The sequence below is a fragment of the Syngnathoides biaculeatus genome, chromosome 18 (genome assembly GCF_019802595.1).
Source record: "Syngnathoides biaculeatus isolate LvHL_M chromosome 18, ASM1980259v1, whole genome shotgun sequence".
Taxonomy (NCBI): domain Eukaryota; kingdom Metazoa; phylum Chordata; class Actinopteri; order Syngnathiformes; family Syngnathidae; genus Syngnathoides; species Syngnathoides biaculeatus.
Genome location: NC_084657.1, coordinates 8,028,295 through 8,045,065, shown reverse-complemented (window position 1 = coordinate 8,045,065; position 16,771 = coordinate 8,028,295). Strand labels below are relative to the sequence as shown.

Genomic DNA, 16,771 nt, shown 5'->3' with positions numbered 1-16,771 from the left:
TTTATGAAGCAAAGTGTACCGCAAAAGTAGCGCGAGGGCGATGCTTTCAAAATAAAATACAAATGTCACGAATCGGCTTGGTTTTTAAGGATATATTTTGATAAACTAGATGTTATTGTCACAATTTTATCACCACATTACATGAATTTAAAAAAAATGCATCCACATGAATCTCAATGTCGTGTCCGTGTTGGAGTATATATATTTTTATTTTTTACTTTTGAAAATTTTTACCAGAAGCCGTTCCCTCACTCACTGGCCTTTATAAACGCTTTTCAGCGCAGTGTGTCTAGTGTAACAAACGAGAGAGCGTTAGACGCGAAAAGTAATAGGACATGGAACGCTGTGTTTAAATTGTTTGCTGTCATCCTGGCCACTCCGTGCACGTTTAGGACCAGTATTGACGTTTTTTTTTTTTTTTAATTATTTATTTTTTGCCGTTATCCATTTTTGGTTTCAAAGCGCAATTGTCGAACGGCTGGCTCCGTTCACAGCCGTCTGTCCTGTCATCACCTGCGGCTCGGTATTCATGGACTGTTCACTGGATTAAACATCGACTTCCAGAGGGTCTCAAAAATTCCCTTTGGTTGTGTAAACTCTGATTTCTAGTAGAGTAGCGGCTTTGGTGCTGCCAGAGGAGTTTTACTGTGTATGGCGACGACATTGAACGCACTTCGACTCTGTCGTCTACCTGTGAAACATTTTAGCGTATAATGGAGTGTCGGCTGACCTTGGTCTCCCTGCTTATTTTATTTGCATCCTGGAATTTGGCGTATGGTGAGTTGAATTTTGCCTTGGGATTTGAGTGATGTTTACACACATGGAGCCCATGCGCCTCACGTCATCAGTTCCCAAACAAGGTCTAGGTTACTCTTCCGAGTTATCATTAGGAGCCCATCGAAAACCGAGGGCATTTAATTCGTGAGTATTTTAATTGGATAGAATTCATTCTCAGGTGTCCTCTTAAATGCGAGATAAGTTTGCGTGTAATTTTGGACATAGACTTTTGTCGTATACAAATATAACTATGTGCACGGATGTACATATAACACGTTTAAGTGTATTTTCACACGTTTTATTGTTAAGAAAAGAAATCTTTGTCGTTAACACTGTTTAAAAGGCCTGAAAACATCAGACATACGATTAGCCCATGTGCAGCTTCACTTGGGGACGTGCCCAAGGGACCGCAGATTCTGTCCAACATCTGCTCCCCACTGAAATCTGACTTCGGTGGGAGTGACTCTTGCTCATTTATCTACATTATTAGGCCAATTATGAGATGACATATCATCTGCACAAAGAATTACAGTTGTGCCGTCTTTAACAATGACTTGTGAATATGCAGCGGACTGTGTAGGGATGTATCCCTAATTCAGATTGACATGACCATAAACAATATTAGAAGGTGCAATGATGCGGTGTAGTTCTTCGGCACAACAAATTAGAACTTCATCTAATATATATATATATATATATATATATATATATATATATATATTCTTCTTGAAACTTATTACGTGTATTAAAGCCTTTGTATTAAGATAGATACCACATTTTAATGAGAAATTGTTAAATTTTCTGTGGCAGTGCAAATTAAGTGGTACTAGTTTTAAGTTTTTTTGAAGTTGGTTCATGGACTGGCATCTTCGCATGTATCATAAAAATGCATCTGAAGGAGAGTGTTGGTCAGACACATTTGAGTAGAGTGCAACATATACTGCCTCTCATAATTGTCACTGCGGGCACTGAAACCCTTTGTGTGTGTGTGTGTGTGTGTGTGTGTGTGTGTGTGTGTGTGTGTGTTGTGTGTGTGTGTGTGTGTGTGGGCGCATGTGTGTGCCTGTTTATGAATCCAATGTATAAATCATGAATTGCTTCAAGACTAAGGTTTAGGACTCCGATCCATCCATCCACCCATCCATCCATTCGCACTCACAGTCATCCTGTCACTGAGGCAGAACTGAATCCATGCTGCCCACACCAGAATCAAGCCAACGTAGCTCTCCACCATAAGTGACTCTTTTGAAAATCCTACAAATAATTATCTACATATAAGTGACAAGCCAGACTCCCATTATTTAGTCATGCTTACAGTCAAAGACTCAAGGGAAAGGTTAATAGAAAAGGTGTGATCCACTCTGGATAGTCAGGAAACGTTCTTGATTCCAACATTTGCAAATACATTGGATAGGTTTTTGTAGTTTTTGTGGTTCCTTGTAAAATAACAGCTGATGTGAAACAGTGAGCAACACATGAGAACTTTTCTTAACCGGAAAAGCAAATGTCTGAACACAAGATCATAAAAGGGGACTTTATGAACTTTATTGATCCTTTGCATGTGGCATGCTGGTCTTGTGTGTTGTGAGGACCCATTCGAGCTGGCTCTTTTACACAAACGTTGATTCCGCATCAAAACTACATCTACTGCCAGCCTTCATTTTTTAGCACAACGTTTTCTCCTCCCCTTCAGTCATGCATGTTCAATTGAACAAGTTGTGCGATAATGGAATTGCTGAGTGTGGTGCTAAAGATAATGAGCTTGATGTTGGTTCTCCAGTGAAGTGTTTATTTATTGTCACCAATGGCCTGTTGATGTCTTGTCTTGTCATCAGTACATGCATGTTTACACCAAAAAAAAAAAATCCTCCTTTTGCGTTGTTGTTGTACAGGACTTATATGTTTGGAAGATTTCGACGTTCTTTTCCTGATGTGTTATCCTGGGTTCTACTTTAACTGGATCAGTAAAAAAATTGATTTAATAGATTTTTGGCTCACACACCACCTCTCCATAAAGTTATCCAGCCCAAAATCAAACAGAGTACACGGATGCATACAGACACACACACACACACACACACACACACACACCACACACACACACACACACACACACACACGCAAACACACAAGAGTCGGCCTAAACACTACCTTTTAGGCAGAGGTACGTGTATCGTGTAATTTCAGACTTCGGCAAGCCATAGTCAAATGCAGACGATATTGTCTTAACAGCTTTGTGGTGTTATGACATATGAACCTCGGATCATGTTTCCACATTTGGCATCTTGAAAAGTGGTTGTTTAGAGTCGTTTTGAGGAACATGGGAAACTGGGGAAAAAAATTCTCTCCTCTAAACATTACAGTACATTGAAATTGATGTTTGAGGCATCGTGACCTATTTTCAGACAGTTTTTTTTTTTCCAGGTTGCTTTTAGCTTGCTAAATTTAGTCATTTCAATAAATCTTCAAAAATACAGTATTTCAGTTGATTTCCTTCAATGGTCATGTACCAATTATTGTTATATCCAAGGTAACATAACTTTGCTTATTCATTTTCCTCTCAACTTAAAGGTCTACCGACACATAAAGCATGATATTTAGTATGTTTTTAATTAAAATAAAAAGGTAGCCAGAATGGACCCATCTGTTTTTTCACCACACGCCATGATGTTGTCGTGTATCAATTTTTGCATCTCCCGCCATGAAAATTCTCTTGAGGCATTCGTCTTGTAGAAGAACCAGGAAGTGACATTTTTTTTCAGACGCCCACACTGGTGGGTTTACCGGCGGTAAAATAGCTGTTTTTTTTTTCCCCTGCGTGTTAGCCAAAATGCCGTCTCGATCACTCAGGAGGATGGATTAACTCTTCACGTTTCCAAATGACCTGGTTCGTGGATAGGATGAGAGCTTTGTGAGTTCCAAATGACAGGTGGGTATAGAGCTATGAAAAACAAATAGTTGGGGGGTCGACATAATCCTTCTCTCAGAACGTAACAAAAGATGACTTAATAAAGCACGTAAGTCATGGGTGCTAAATGTGTCAGTGTGCATGGGCCAGATTTGTTCATCGCCGCCACTGCCAGGGCCGGCGTTCTTCATCGTTGTCGTGGAGGTGGATCGGGCGGGGAAGTGGTTTGGCTGCGTGCGGGAGGAGAAAGGAGCTCCCCCCCCCCCCCCCCGCAGGCCCTGAAGTAGTTACGCCCGGCATGGGCCCTCCTGAGTACACTAAAACTGTCATACTTACTGTTGGGGAGTCTGTTGCAAGTGATCCCCATATCATCTAACTATGGCTTGAAATGATGGGTTAATGTTGCCCCGGTCACTTCACTCGACTGTGAGATGTTCTCTTCGTCAAAAACAGCTCCCATGTCAGAAGGGGCGACAGAAAAATACAAAAATCTCCGTTGTCCACCTCCCATAGCAGGTGGCACAGCGTCTTCTCAATGGCGAATGTCCCAGTGTGACACCTGTAAATGACGTTGTAGGCAATATGGCTGCCACTGGCATGTAGAGTGAGACCTTCGCATCTTTGCGCATGAATGAATTTGTATAGACATTGAAGTGAATAATGTTATATGTAATTTTCATAACAATATCAATTTTAAAATGTATATCGGGATGTTGGTCGACCTTTAATAAACGCGAATATGTGGTAAAACTTCCCAATTGACTTTTAAGAAGGGGAACTCAGCTGCACAAGGACTCTATTTAGCAGCGGGTGCTGACAAGACGAGTCAGCTTTAAAGGCCTCAAGTGCGGCACCCTGAGAGGCCTGACACGATATGCATGAGTTACCCAACTCAGCCTGTTAACAGATGGACAGCCCGAGGAAGTAGTTCCAGTGGTTTTAGGTGGGCAGCCCTCTCCTTTGCCAGCCTTATTACTGAAATAGCATCTGAATTATGACTCTGATAAGGAGCACTTAACACCACAGTATAGAGCTTCTCTCATATGGAAGTTATTTTATGGCTGAAGAAATAATAGTCCTCCTAAATACTGAATCCACGTGGCTGTGTTGTGTTGCCTCCATAGCATCAAATGCTCTGGATCCTGTTATTGAATTAGAGTCTTCATTGTCTTCGGTTGAAGTTTTGAAAATACAACAAGGCCTACTGAATGTGTGACTTCTGTGTGTGTTCAAAATAATAATGATTAGTAAATACAAACTTTCAAATATTGTATCGGAAAAAAACTTGGATTTACATCCTCTTTGCTGGCAAAAAAACCCCCTCAGCCAATATTCCAATGTCTTTATTGTTCGCTTTTTTCGTTAATTTTTTGAAGAAGTAACCAAAGACACTTGAGACAGGTGCGTCATTATCATCTGACTTCTGAGAATCAGAATGTATTAGCTGTTTTATGATCCCTGGACTTGCTGTAACCTATTTTAGCGAAACACAGATAATCTGAGTAACCTATTATCAATAATACTCCACCAAATTACACTTTATAATCACATCAAGCATACAGAAATCATCAAACACATGGTAACTAATTCAGCCAAAAAAAATCAATATGCTCCACAAAATTACTCTTAAAAATCACATCACATATACTATAAACCTTCATTTCAATGAGAAACTGGATCCTTCACGAGTGACATGATTGGCTGGCCAATTTTGTTTAGGACTATTTAGCAACAAGAATGGTATAAAGACAAACGCATTTAAAAAACAGACAAAAAGAAGGCGACACGGTAGAGCAGCTGTAGAGCATGGGCCTCACATTTATGAGGAGTGAGTCTGAAAACGCGGACCTGGTGTGGAGTTTGCATGTTCTCTCCGTGCCTGCGTGGATTTCCTCCAGGCACTCCGGTTTCCTCCCACATCCCGAAAACTTGCATTGATTGGAGAGTCTAAATTGCCCATCGGTGTGATTGTGAGTGTTGTCTGTCTCCACGTGGGCCTGTGATTGATTTTGCAAAATTTTTACATGTGTGTCTCTCGTGTTTAATGGCATGGGAAGAGTGAGATATTTAGTTCTTTCCCCAACTTTAGTTTCATAAGGATAACCTAATAAAATATTTTTATTTTTGAAATAAAAAGGGAAGCCTATTGGAGCATTGTCAATATGAGTCCCTTGTAACCAAGACGAAGTATACCTTCGAAAAGAGTCCCGACGGTCACTTTCGTTGTCCATTAATGTTGCTGTGTTTTGATTTCAATTGATGTTGTGGCGTTTGCGTTTCCATAGTGTATTAATGCCGTCTTGTGGCATTTGGAATTGTTGTGTCCTGACACCATAGTTTTGAGCACTTGAATGCTCAAAAAAAAAAATCCATCTGATTATTTGAATATAGGGGTATGGTCACATCAAAGTGATGCTGTAGTGACGACTTTTGACAGCAACTGTCATGATATAATAGCTGACTTTAGAGCTGTGGCAGGTGAATAGCTGTTATTATCTTACTCAAGTGTTGAGATATAAAAAGAGCACCCAAGGACCCAAAGCGGTTAGTGTCGCTTTAGCTCTTTATCTTTTGCAGCATTACTTGATGATTGACAGTTACATAGGCTTTCCTAAATGGAGATGCTTATTTTAGGACTCAGCCAAAGCAATTAGGACCCATATATTTAATTGATAATGCTTTAGTTTTGCAAGTTTAACATTTAGTTGTATGTAGAAGCCCATAACATACAGTCATAAAAGTCCATAATGTAATACATTTGTTCTTTTTATCATGTAATATGTCCATAGGTTAACAACTGGCCAATAATGTAATTTAAAAGTCCATCATAACTTTTGGCTAATACTATAATAACTTATTATGTCACTGGGTGGCTATTATGTTATTGGCCTGGTAAAGAAATAAATACAAATCTTTGCAGATGTATGAACTGAAAACATAATACTTGTTATATATACCGTAATTTCTCAAAAATAAGGCACATTTTTCCTACAATATTTACAAAAAGTTAATAGTGCGCCTTATATTTAGGTATGGATGAAAAATCAAAAATACAATCACTTTATATAGTTTTATACAGGAACATAGAGTGGTAAAAAATGCATACATATACGTTTCAATATGATATGTCTTATGTCACACATTTATATATATTACGGGAATGTGCGCCCCCAACCTGAGCTCTCTGAACTCCTCGGGAAGCTTGCATTTTATGATTGTTAGCGTAGCATGCTTGGTGCTACTGCACCAAAGATCAGAAACAACTGCCCATGAGTTTGTAGAAACTTAGACTAGGACAAAAAATGTCGACTACAACGGCCAGTTGAGCAGCTGTTTTTTTTAACAGAAATGCGTCATCACTCGTGCCGATGATACTGCCAACCCGAAAGTTGCGCCGCAGTCCAAAACAACGATAGCTCGCCTCAATGGCTTCAGGTGAGCATCAAAACAACGTGAGCTCTAACTACGTAATACGAGCGTAATACGATGCACGGGGAGATTGAAAAAAAAAAAAAACAGGAGAGCGCACACAATTGAAATGCTCGCTCTTTAAAAAAATGTGCCCATTACGCTTGTTTCTACATAGTTTGAGCTCACGTTGTTTTGATAGCCACCTGAAGCCATGGCGAAAGATTCAACAGATTGGATCTGAAGGGAGGGGGAGAGGATGCGCTGCGCATCCCAAACTCTTGGGATTAAAAAAAATGTTTCAAGTCATCAATGATGAGTTCCACAGCGATGCACTAAATAAAGCTACTATGGATCTTTTTTGAATTTGAGATGAGTCAGATGTTTCTTTTGAAGGCTTGGCCAAGGATCTGTAATGTAGTGGATAAACTGCTCTATGCACAAACGTTTTATGCACGAATATTTAATGCAGTGTTTAATAAACAGTGTTAAATATTTTATATTTTTCTGACTGTAATATGTGTTATCAACAGTATTAAAACGTGACATCACTGAGCAATTATTTTAGTTGGTTGAGGGATTCTGATCTGACAATTACAGGGACCAGGACAAGCGTGTCCTGTGGCCTGTTTTGAGATTATATTCCCGCTACATCAGCACATGCACATTGATTATATTCATGATTGTTGTAGAGACAGTTTTTTTTGAAAAACAATACAATTACAAACCTAATAAAATATAAATGCAGATAATTCACAATATTTTAGGCATATAGGTAGCAGCAAAATGCTCGTGCACATTGTACATCGGTAGAAGGGTTTTCCTGATGGTTTTCGGTCAACTTTGGGGGTGCGCATTATACTTCAGGGACGCATTATATCCGAGAAATTATGGTAATAGTGCCTTTTCCTGCACTTGACGCTGTTTTAGTTGCATCTTTTCTGTTTAAAAATGTTTGTTTCTCTTTTTTTTTAAATGCTTTAAATCATGTAAAACACTTATGTAAGAAATGGCCTATATGAATTAATTTGTTTTGCTTTGCTATCCAAGTACTTTTTATGTTTTCATATAACTGTGAACATGCATACTCACCCCATTTCCATCACACTTCCTCTCCTCATGTATTTGCAAATAGAAATTGGTTAGCATAATCTTTGACCGGTCGTGTCTGCTCCTTACCCTGTCCCAAATCCCAGCCCCGCCTGTGTGGAGTTTGCATGTTCTCCCCTTGCTTGCGTGGGTTTTCCTCCCACATCCCAAAAACATGCAACATTAATTGGACACTCCCCGAGGTGTGATTGTGAGTGCGACTGTTTGTTTCGATGTGCCCTGCGATTGGCTGCCAACCAGTTCAGGGTGTACCCTGCCTCCTGCCCATTGACATCTGGGATTGGCTCCAGCTCTCCCGCGACCCTCGTGAGGATAAGTGGTTCAGAAAGTGGATGGATATAATTGTGATAGTTGATAATTACTTGATTCCAAATGATTTCTTGGCTGATTTAGGTTGTCAACTTTGACATAGCTCATAGGAAAATGAAAAACTACCAATCACTTCATTTAACAAGGAAATTTTCATTCATATCTGTCTTTTTATATTAATTTAATGTTGGACTGTTGTTTTGTTTAATGAAACCCATACAGTACACAAATTGGGAACAAGTTTGGATATACTGTATGTTGCTATGGAACAGGAAGCCTAAGCAATTTCCCAGCAGTTTATAGTGATAAGCCATCAGTATGGCTAGACTTGTGGCTAACTTGTAGTTTTACCTCACAGTGAGAGGGCACAAGATGCCAGCCGTGTAATGGAAACAGATCCTATTGCTTCACTAAATTCTCTTGTAGTCGTTGAAAAACGTTTTCTCTTACTAGAGATTTCACCCACAGTTTAACCTTTACTTCCAAATATGTATTGAGTGGCTTAACTGAACAACCGACACATTCTGGCTCAAATTGTGAATAGATCATAGATCAATCTTCATACTTAAATCGATAGCGATTATTTTGCAAGATTTTGAGAATGTTGTCCTCATTAGGGAGGCAGGAGAGCTGCCTATTCCAATTGATTTTGGCCAAGGGATCGGTTAGACCCTGGACATGTCACCGGTGTGTGATCATGAGTGCATAATTTTGTAGTTGTGAAGTCTGGATTTCAAAGTCAAAGGGTTGAAGTAAAGGAAAGGAATTGCTGCACTTCATTTCCATGATCTTTCAAATCTTTATAAAAAAAAAAAAAACAGCCTCCATCTTAAAACACAAAACAGTTCACGGCCCTCAGAGACGAATGATAAACACACAATTTCCTTTTGCAAAGTTGACCCTGCCCATTTAGATGCCGAGCATCAACACCCACTTGATCTAATAGAGGTGGCCTCCTTAGGGCCTGGTGGCTTGTATTCTCATGTAAGTGCCTCATTTTCCATGCCTGCAGGGTCAAGATTTAGGAGTCTGTAGTGAAAGCATCCAAGCGTGCCTCCCCTCACTGCTGGCAATTTAACTTTGAATATATGCATTTCCAAATTAATGTCTTTGGGCAAACTAGGAGGCTTTTGGGTTTTAAAGGTCTAATCCAGATGTATTTGATCCAGATGTGGTTCCAAATGTATTTGATTTGTCTTACACACAAATGTTGCTAGAATTTCATTAAAAAATATTTAAAAAATTCTCAACACAACAGAAATAAAATAAGTCGGTCTCAAGATTTTGATCGAAATGTCGCTTGGATTCGGGAAGTTCCGGTTCTCTCCGGAATGTGACGTCACATCACGACAACATTTAGGCAGAGAGTGAAAAAGCTAGCAAAGATAATGAGGAAGTGTGTTGCATACGACTGTTCTGCGTCAAACGCTGACGGAGTCCGCTTACATGAATGGCTGAAAGATGAACAGATTGGCATTGGCAGGTTATGGACCACGTTTGTGAAGACAAAGTGGGCGCATTGGACTTACAAATCAGTGGACAGTAACATGTTCCAAGCATTTCATGGAGGACTGCTTTGAAAACCCGGTGCAGCGTTCACTTGGCTTCGGTAGCAAGTAAGTACGTGCGTGTTCAATTGTTTTGTATTGAGAAGTATCTACCAATACAATACCGATACAGAAATATATGTCAGCTAATCCGTATCCATGTGATGTTTAGGAGGTGGTGGAATTTGTACACTGTATTAAGTTAGTGTACTGTTTATACTGAGGTCTTCCTCAAATTCGACTACAGCAGTGTGTGCTCTCAAATGTTCGGTGAATTATTTAAAATACGGGCTAAATGCATGGAAAATAATGTGAAGAATGCGCTATGAACAATGACATCACTCTGATCTGATAAAATATTCCAAATAGAAAATATGAATGAAATGTTTTTTGTTTTATCTTGCAGAAGGCCAAAGTTACTACCTCATGTCTGTCAAACTATCCACTCGTGCCATTCACCAGACAAAGAGAATTGTAACCCCAAACTTAAAAAAACGAGCATATGAAAAATGAGAAAGATTAAGAGTAAGTTTAATAATCCATCATGTTACAGTTTTCTTGTACATGTAGTCCTCAGATATGTTAATAGGTGGGTCAGATACATTTTATAAATCTGAATTTGAATTAATTTCAATGCCTCATATGATTATTGGTGTGCTGTGGTGTCCAAATCCATGTTAGAAAATACTATACCGATAGGATGAAGGAGTAAACAAGGACAGCAGGATCTGCATATGTATGAAGTAATGTAATTTCCATGTTTCAGGGTACATTGAACGCCTGTTAGAAGAGCTCCGGACGCTCTATGTGGATGCGGACCTAACGACTTCCTGTGCTGACAACCAAGCGCCACCACCTCTCAGCAGCCAGTACAAAAAAAACAAGCAAAGATTTGGCTATTCGGGATCATTTTTAAAAATTTTCAAATCATGATGTTGAAATGATATATTGTGTAAATAAATAAAAATTAAAAAAATTATGAATTTGAAGAAGCCGATTTAAAAACTGTGTCCGGTTTGTTAAACTGAAACAAAATTCTATCCTGATGGAACTTCAGGGGTAGAGGTTTCGTGTTACAAACTTCTGACGCATGCTGATTAACCAGTCATGTTGCATGATGGAAATAATTATTGCATTAGTCTGGTCTGTTCAATAGTCATTTTCTCTACTTGTGTGAACCTCTGTAAATATGACCTCCATGGTGACAGCAAGATGAGGTGGCATACTCTGGATTTGAACTCTCCAGCTCTTAATGACATTTTATGGGATGAAACAATATCAAATTTAGCATGTGCACATACAAATGTTTATTGAATGATGGTTTCACCTTCAGTGGTTTGTAAAAAAAAATAACTTAGTTTAGAAACTTTTTCAGTGCTGTAATACGTACAGATATCACAAATTCTTAAACCACTTTGCTTACTCTAATTAGAGTCAACTTGAAAGGCGAATTTTGCACCAGAACAACAAAATATATTTTAGAGTCGAAACTGTCACATAATGACAGCAATGTCCATCAATTACCAGTCAAAGATCAACACCCACACTTTCGCTTTCATACAAAGAAAAGGGTAATGTTCATCAGCTGGGTATAAATCCTGTGAACACGGCATCATCTTCAAGTCCTCGGGGTGGAAATTCTGATCAGATTCTCTGCAGAGCACATGATGGTAAAACATCCATGTAGCTCTTGCCGAGAGGCCACCAGCACCACCTCACTAACTGTCTGTTGGCCACGTGGGGATTTCTTTCATGTACTTCTCCTGTGAAGGCGTTTCTGCCATAATGGCATTGAAAGACATGTCAGTCTGTCTCCAATACAAATGGGTTTAGACAGACTGGGTGAAAACCTTCGTAGTTACCAATGCAAGCCAAGGCAGTTCCATCCAACTTCCGGGCGGTTTCTGTTATTTCCTTACAGCAGCGGCATTCTCTCTGGGAAGGCATTGACTGGCAATTTCCACATTTACACCTGGGTAAAAAATGTAATCAGTTAAAATAATGTTATTTGCTTTGTTTTAAGCACAAAGTTCTATTTCATTACAATCTTTTGCTCACCAAGATAAGGCTGAAATAATGCCGCTGTGGCATGAAGCCCCATCATTTATTCATTCATTATCTTCTGACTAAAGAGTGAAAATATGACACTCTTGAATGTATGCAAAGCTACCTTAACAACAAATAAGAAATTGATGATGTTAAATTTATAACTTCCCCCTTATATCCTTCTAATAAAGATCTTCTTCTTTTCCTTTCGGCTTGTCCCGTTAGGGGTCGCCACAGCGTGTCATCTTCTGCCATCTTAGCCTATCTCCTGCATCTTCCTCTCTTAACACCCCACCTGCCCTCACGTCTTCCCTCACCACATCCATAAACCTTCTCTTTGGTCTTCCTCTCGCCCTTTTGCCTGGCAGCTCCATCCTCAGCACCCTACCACCAATATACTCACTCTCTCGCCTCTGAACATGTCCAAACCATCGAAGTCTGCTCTCTCGAATCTTGTCAGCAAAACATCCAACTTTGGCTGTCCCTCTAATGAGCTCATTTCTAATCCTATCCAACCTGCTCACTCCGAGCGAGAACCTCAACATCTTCATTTCTGCTACCTCCAGTTCTGCTTCCTGTTGTTTCTTCAGTGCCACCGTCTCTAATCCGTACATGATGGCCGGCCTCATCACTGTTTTGTAAACTTTGCCCTTCATCCGAGCAGAGACTCTTCTGTCACATAACCCACCAGACACCTTTCGCCAGCTGTTCCAACCTGCTTGGACCCGTTTCTTCACTTCCTGACCACACTCACCATTGCTCTGTATTGTTGACCCCAAGTATTTGAAGTCGTCCACCCTCGCTATCTCTTCTCCCTGTAGCCTCACTCTTCCCCCTCCACTTTTCTCATTCACGCACATATATTCTGTTTTACTTCGGCTAATCTTCATTCCTCTCCTTTGCAGTGCATGTCTCCATCTTTCTAATTGTTCCTCTGCATGCTCCCTGCTTTCACTGCATATCACAATATCATCTGCGAACATAATGGTCCAAGGGGATTCCGGTCTAACCTTATCTGTCAGCATATCCATTTCCACTGCAAACAGGAAGGGGCTCAGAGCTGATCCCTGATACAGTCCCACCTCCACCTTAAATTCCTCTGTCACACCTAAGGCACACCTCACCATTGTTCTGCTGCCATCATACATGTCCTGTACTATTTTAACATACTTCTCTGCCACACCAGACTTACGCATGCAGTACCACAGTTCCTCTCTTGGTACTCTGTCATAGGCTTTCTCTAGATCCACAAAGACACAATGTAGCTCCTTCTGACCTTCTCTGTACTTTTCCACTAGCATCCTCAAGGCAAATAATCCATCTGTGGTACTCTTTCTAGGCACGAAACCATACTGTAGCTCGCAGATACTTACTTCTGTCCTGAGTCTAGCCTCCACTACTCTTTCCCATAACTTCATTGTGTGGCTCATCAACTTTATTCCTCTATAGTTCCCACAGCTCTGAACATCCCCTTTGTTCTTAAAAATGGGAACTAGAACACTTTTCCTCCATTCTGCAGGCATCTTTTCGCCTGGTAGTATTCTGTTGTATAGGTTGGTCAAAAACTCCATAGCCATCTCTCCAAATTGCTTCCATACCTCTCCCGGTATGTCATCAGGACCACCTTTCCATTTTTCATCCTTTGTAGTGCCTTTCTGACTCATCACTCGATCTGATACTCTTTTCACCTCCAAGACATTCTTAGCCAGCTCTTCTTTTAAAATAACCCTACTCCATTTCTCTTCCCATCTACTCCATGGTAGAATAATTTAAACCCTTCTCCTAAACTTCTAGCCTTACTACCTTTCCACCTGCTCTCTTGGATGCACAGAATATCAACCTTTCTCCTAATCATCATGTCAACCAACTCCTGAGCTTTTCCTAAGTCCCTACACTCAGTTGTAGGCTCTGTGCATTCCTATTTTTCTTCTGACGATGGATCCGGTTTCCTCCTCTTCTTTGTCTTCGACCCACAGTCGCTGAATTACCACCGACGGTATGGGATTCTTTAGATGAACGCTCATATTTGTTTGGCACAGTTTTTACGCCGGATGCCCTTCCTGACGCAACCCACTGCATTTATCCGGGCTCGGGACCGGCCTACAGATTGCACTGGTTTGTGCCCCCATCGGGCTGCATTTTCCTTCTAATAAAGATACAAATACAAATTACATATTTCTATGTATATGGGTATTAGCTACAACTACTGATCATTTAGTTTAAATAACGATAATCACTGACTAAATGTAAGTGTAATGTACTGTCCAACTTAGAGCTTACTATAGATGTGATCTTTAAATGCAGAACGATACCGAAGGTTTCAATTTTTGTTTTACACCGACTCAGTCGCTAGTACAACAACAACAATGACTCACTGTTGTGTGCAAGCAGCATCAGACCTTTAAAGGTGTTTGAATTTGATTATTTCGTCAACAAGGTGTACGTAGATTTCTTGTGGCACATACCAGTCTTATGTTTTTGGTGCGACGTTGCACATCAACTTGGTCAGGTTTCGCCAAATCCTGTACTTGCGTTGCATTCGTCAACTCCAGTTCGAACATACGTATATGGTTGAATTACACCTGTTTTTCGAACATGGCAAGCATGAGAAAATTCCTCTTCTTCATTTCCTATCTCTTTCACAGAGCATTCCATAAGAACTTCTTCATCACTGCTGTCTATATCCTCGAAATCCCACTCGCAGCGTGCATGATTGTCTTTGTAGAAAGCCATTGTGTTTAGTGGGGTTGTCTACATGTGACGTCACATGGACGCAGCTTCAACAGCGCCTCAGTTTGAAACAGACAGAGGTATTCGGGTTCCAAAGAAAATGTGCACTTTGGCGGTAATTTATTTCATTTCTGTTGTGTTGAGAATTTTTTTTAAATATTTTTGTCATGAAATTTTAGCTACATTTGTGTGATAGACAAATAAAATACATTTCCCCTGCATTAGTACTTTAAGGAGCCAGTAAAGATGTAAAAAATGCTCAAGATGGCACTTGGGGAAAAGTATTCTCGATGGGTGTGGAATGAGAAAGTTGTGGTATTTTGTGTGACCAATCCTTTTCTTTTATTCGGATTTCCCTAATAACCATTAAATTCAGAATTTTTTTGCACTGAATAAATGTAGTAATCATTTTCTTCTGGATTTACTTACCATGCCTCTCTCCGATACATCCGCACTTCTGTATGAAAATAAAATTGTTCATGATAGGTGTAGATCAGAAAATCAGGCTTACAGTGAATTATGCAGGGAGAAATGTTAAACATTGTCCATTTGCATATAACATACAGCCATAAAAAGTCCTCTCTTTTTCCCTGCAGGGCCACACTGAATGGAATCTTTTTATTCAGGGAGTTGGTGACACATATTGTATTTGATTGTCTCTATGAGCTGGTGGAATTGGCTTAGCGCTGACTGCATTTAAGAAGTCAGGGGCTTTGTGGGTGGATGGATCTGTACGAAGCTTGATTTGCCTTCCAGGATTCAATTCATGATTCACATGATCTCATTATTTTAACATCTGTGTTTGTATATTCACTAATGTAGTTAGGAAAGGTCTGCAAATGGTGACATGAAAGAGACATTTCAAACCATAGTCTTAATTTTTCCCTTCAATGTGAGCCAGATAATCAACTGAGAACGTCTCCAGCAGGGGTCGGGAATCTATGGCTTGCGAGCCATACCTGGCTCTTTTGGTGGTTGCATATGGCTTGCGGCCCTCATAACGACATACTGTACATGTGATTTCTGTCGTGCAGGCAATGCAAATGGTTTGTCCTTGTAGGGTTGCTGTAGTTTGGTGTGGCAATCGATGTCCACAGGCACAGAAGGGTCAAACGGCGATCGTATCGGAACAACTAATTATGGAAACGCTTTTGACAAAGGTCGCTCAAAGAAAACAATATGAGGAGTACCGAAATTTTCAACAAGAATGGACAGTCTTCGTGGAGAGGGAGGGTTCTGCTGTGTGTCTAAATTCACAGATGGGGAGTATGCTCCAGCATTCGTACTTGAATGTCGCAAGTAAACATTTTGCCAACTTCACATAAAGACAAGATAATCAAATGGATAAAAGACACGCCTTTGTCAGCAAGAACTGTTCACCATCGTACCAGCATGATGGCAAATCCAATTGAATTACGTTCATGATTAACGGAATTAAAAGCTTAATCAAATGACGTATGAAACAGACTAAAAAGCCGTCAGCAAAACCATCCAGCACAAGATGTCGCTTTAATGGTAAGAAGTACTTTTGTTATCATTGGTTAGCAACAGTGTAACAATGTTATTTAAAATAATTCTAAAGACTTATTGTACTCTGAAAGTGTTGGTCTTACATAAATGCGCAAATACAAATAATAACGGTACTTAGTTTTTAAAATACTGTATAGATCTTTTGAAATTACATTTTAAAATATTTGGCCTTTCTGGCTCTCTCCGTCGAAAAGGTTCCTGACCCCTGGTCTACAGAAAGATCCTGTGTCGTTTGCTTTGTTGAGTGCACAAGAGGTGAGAGCTGCGGCAGTACAACTTGAGGCTGCTTAAGCATGACAACGTGCCTGCTTACAGTACCCTGAGTGTAAATGACGGACTTTGTTTTATTTTTTAAATTGCTTCATATGTTTTAACAGTCATAGCAATTGCAATAATGCAAAGGCTT

General features: G+C 39.9%; 1 protein-coding gene across 1 annotated transcript in view; it reads left to right on the top strand.

Moving 5' to 3' along the window:
* The first annotated feature begins 284 nt into the window (after positions 1-284).
* The window catches only part of robo3 (roundabout, axon guidance receptor, homolog 3 (Drosophila)), a 116,651-nt gene continuing 100,164 nt past the window's right edge, over positions 285-16,771 (top strand). Inside the window, 1 exon segment of the mRNA XM_061803971.1 lies at positions 285-777. Within this exon segment, the coding sequence (XP_061659955.1) occupies positions 714-777 (64 nt within the window). The 5' untranslated portion in view covers positions 285-713.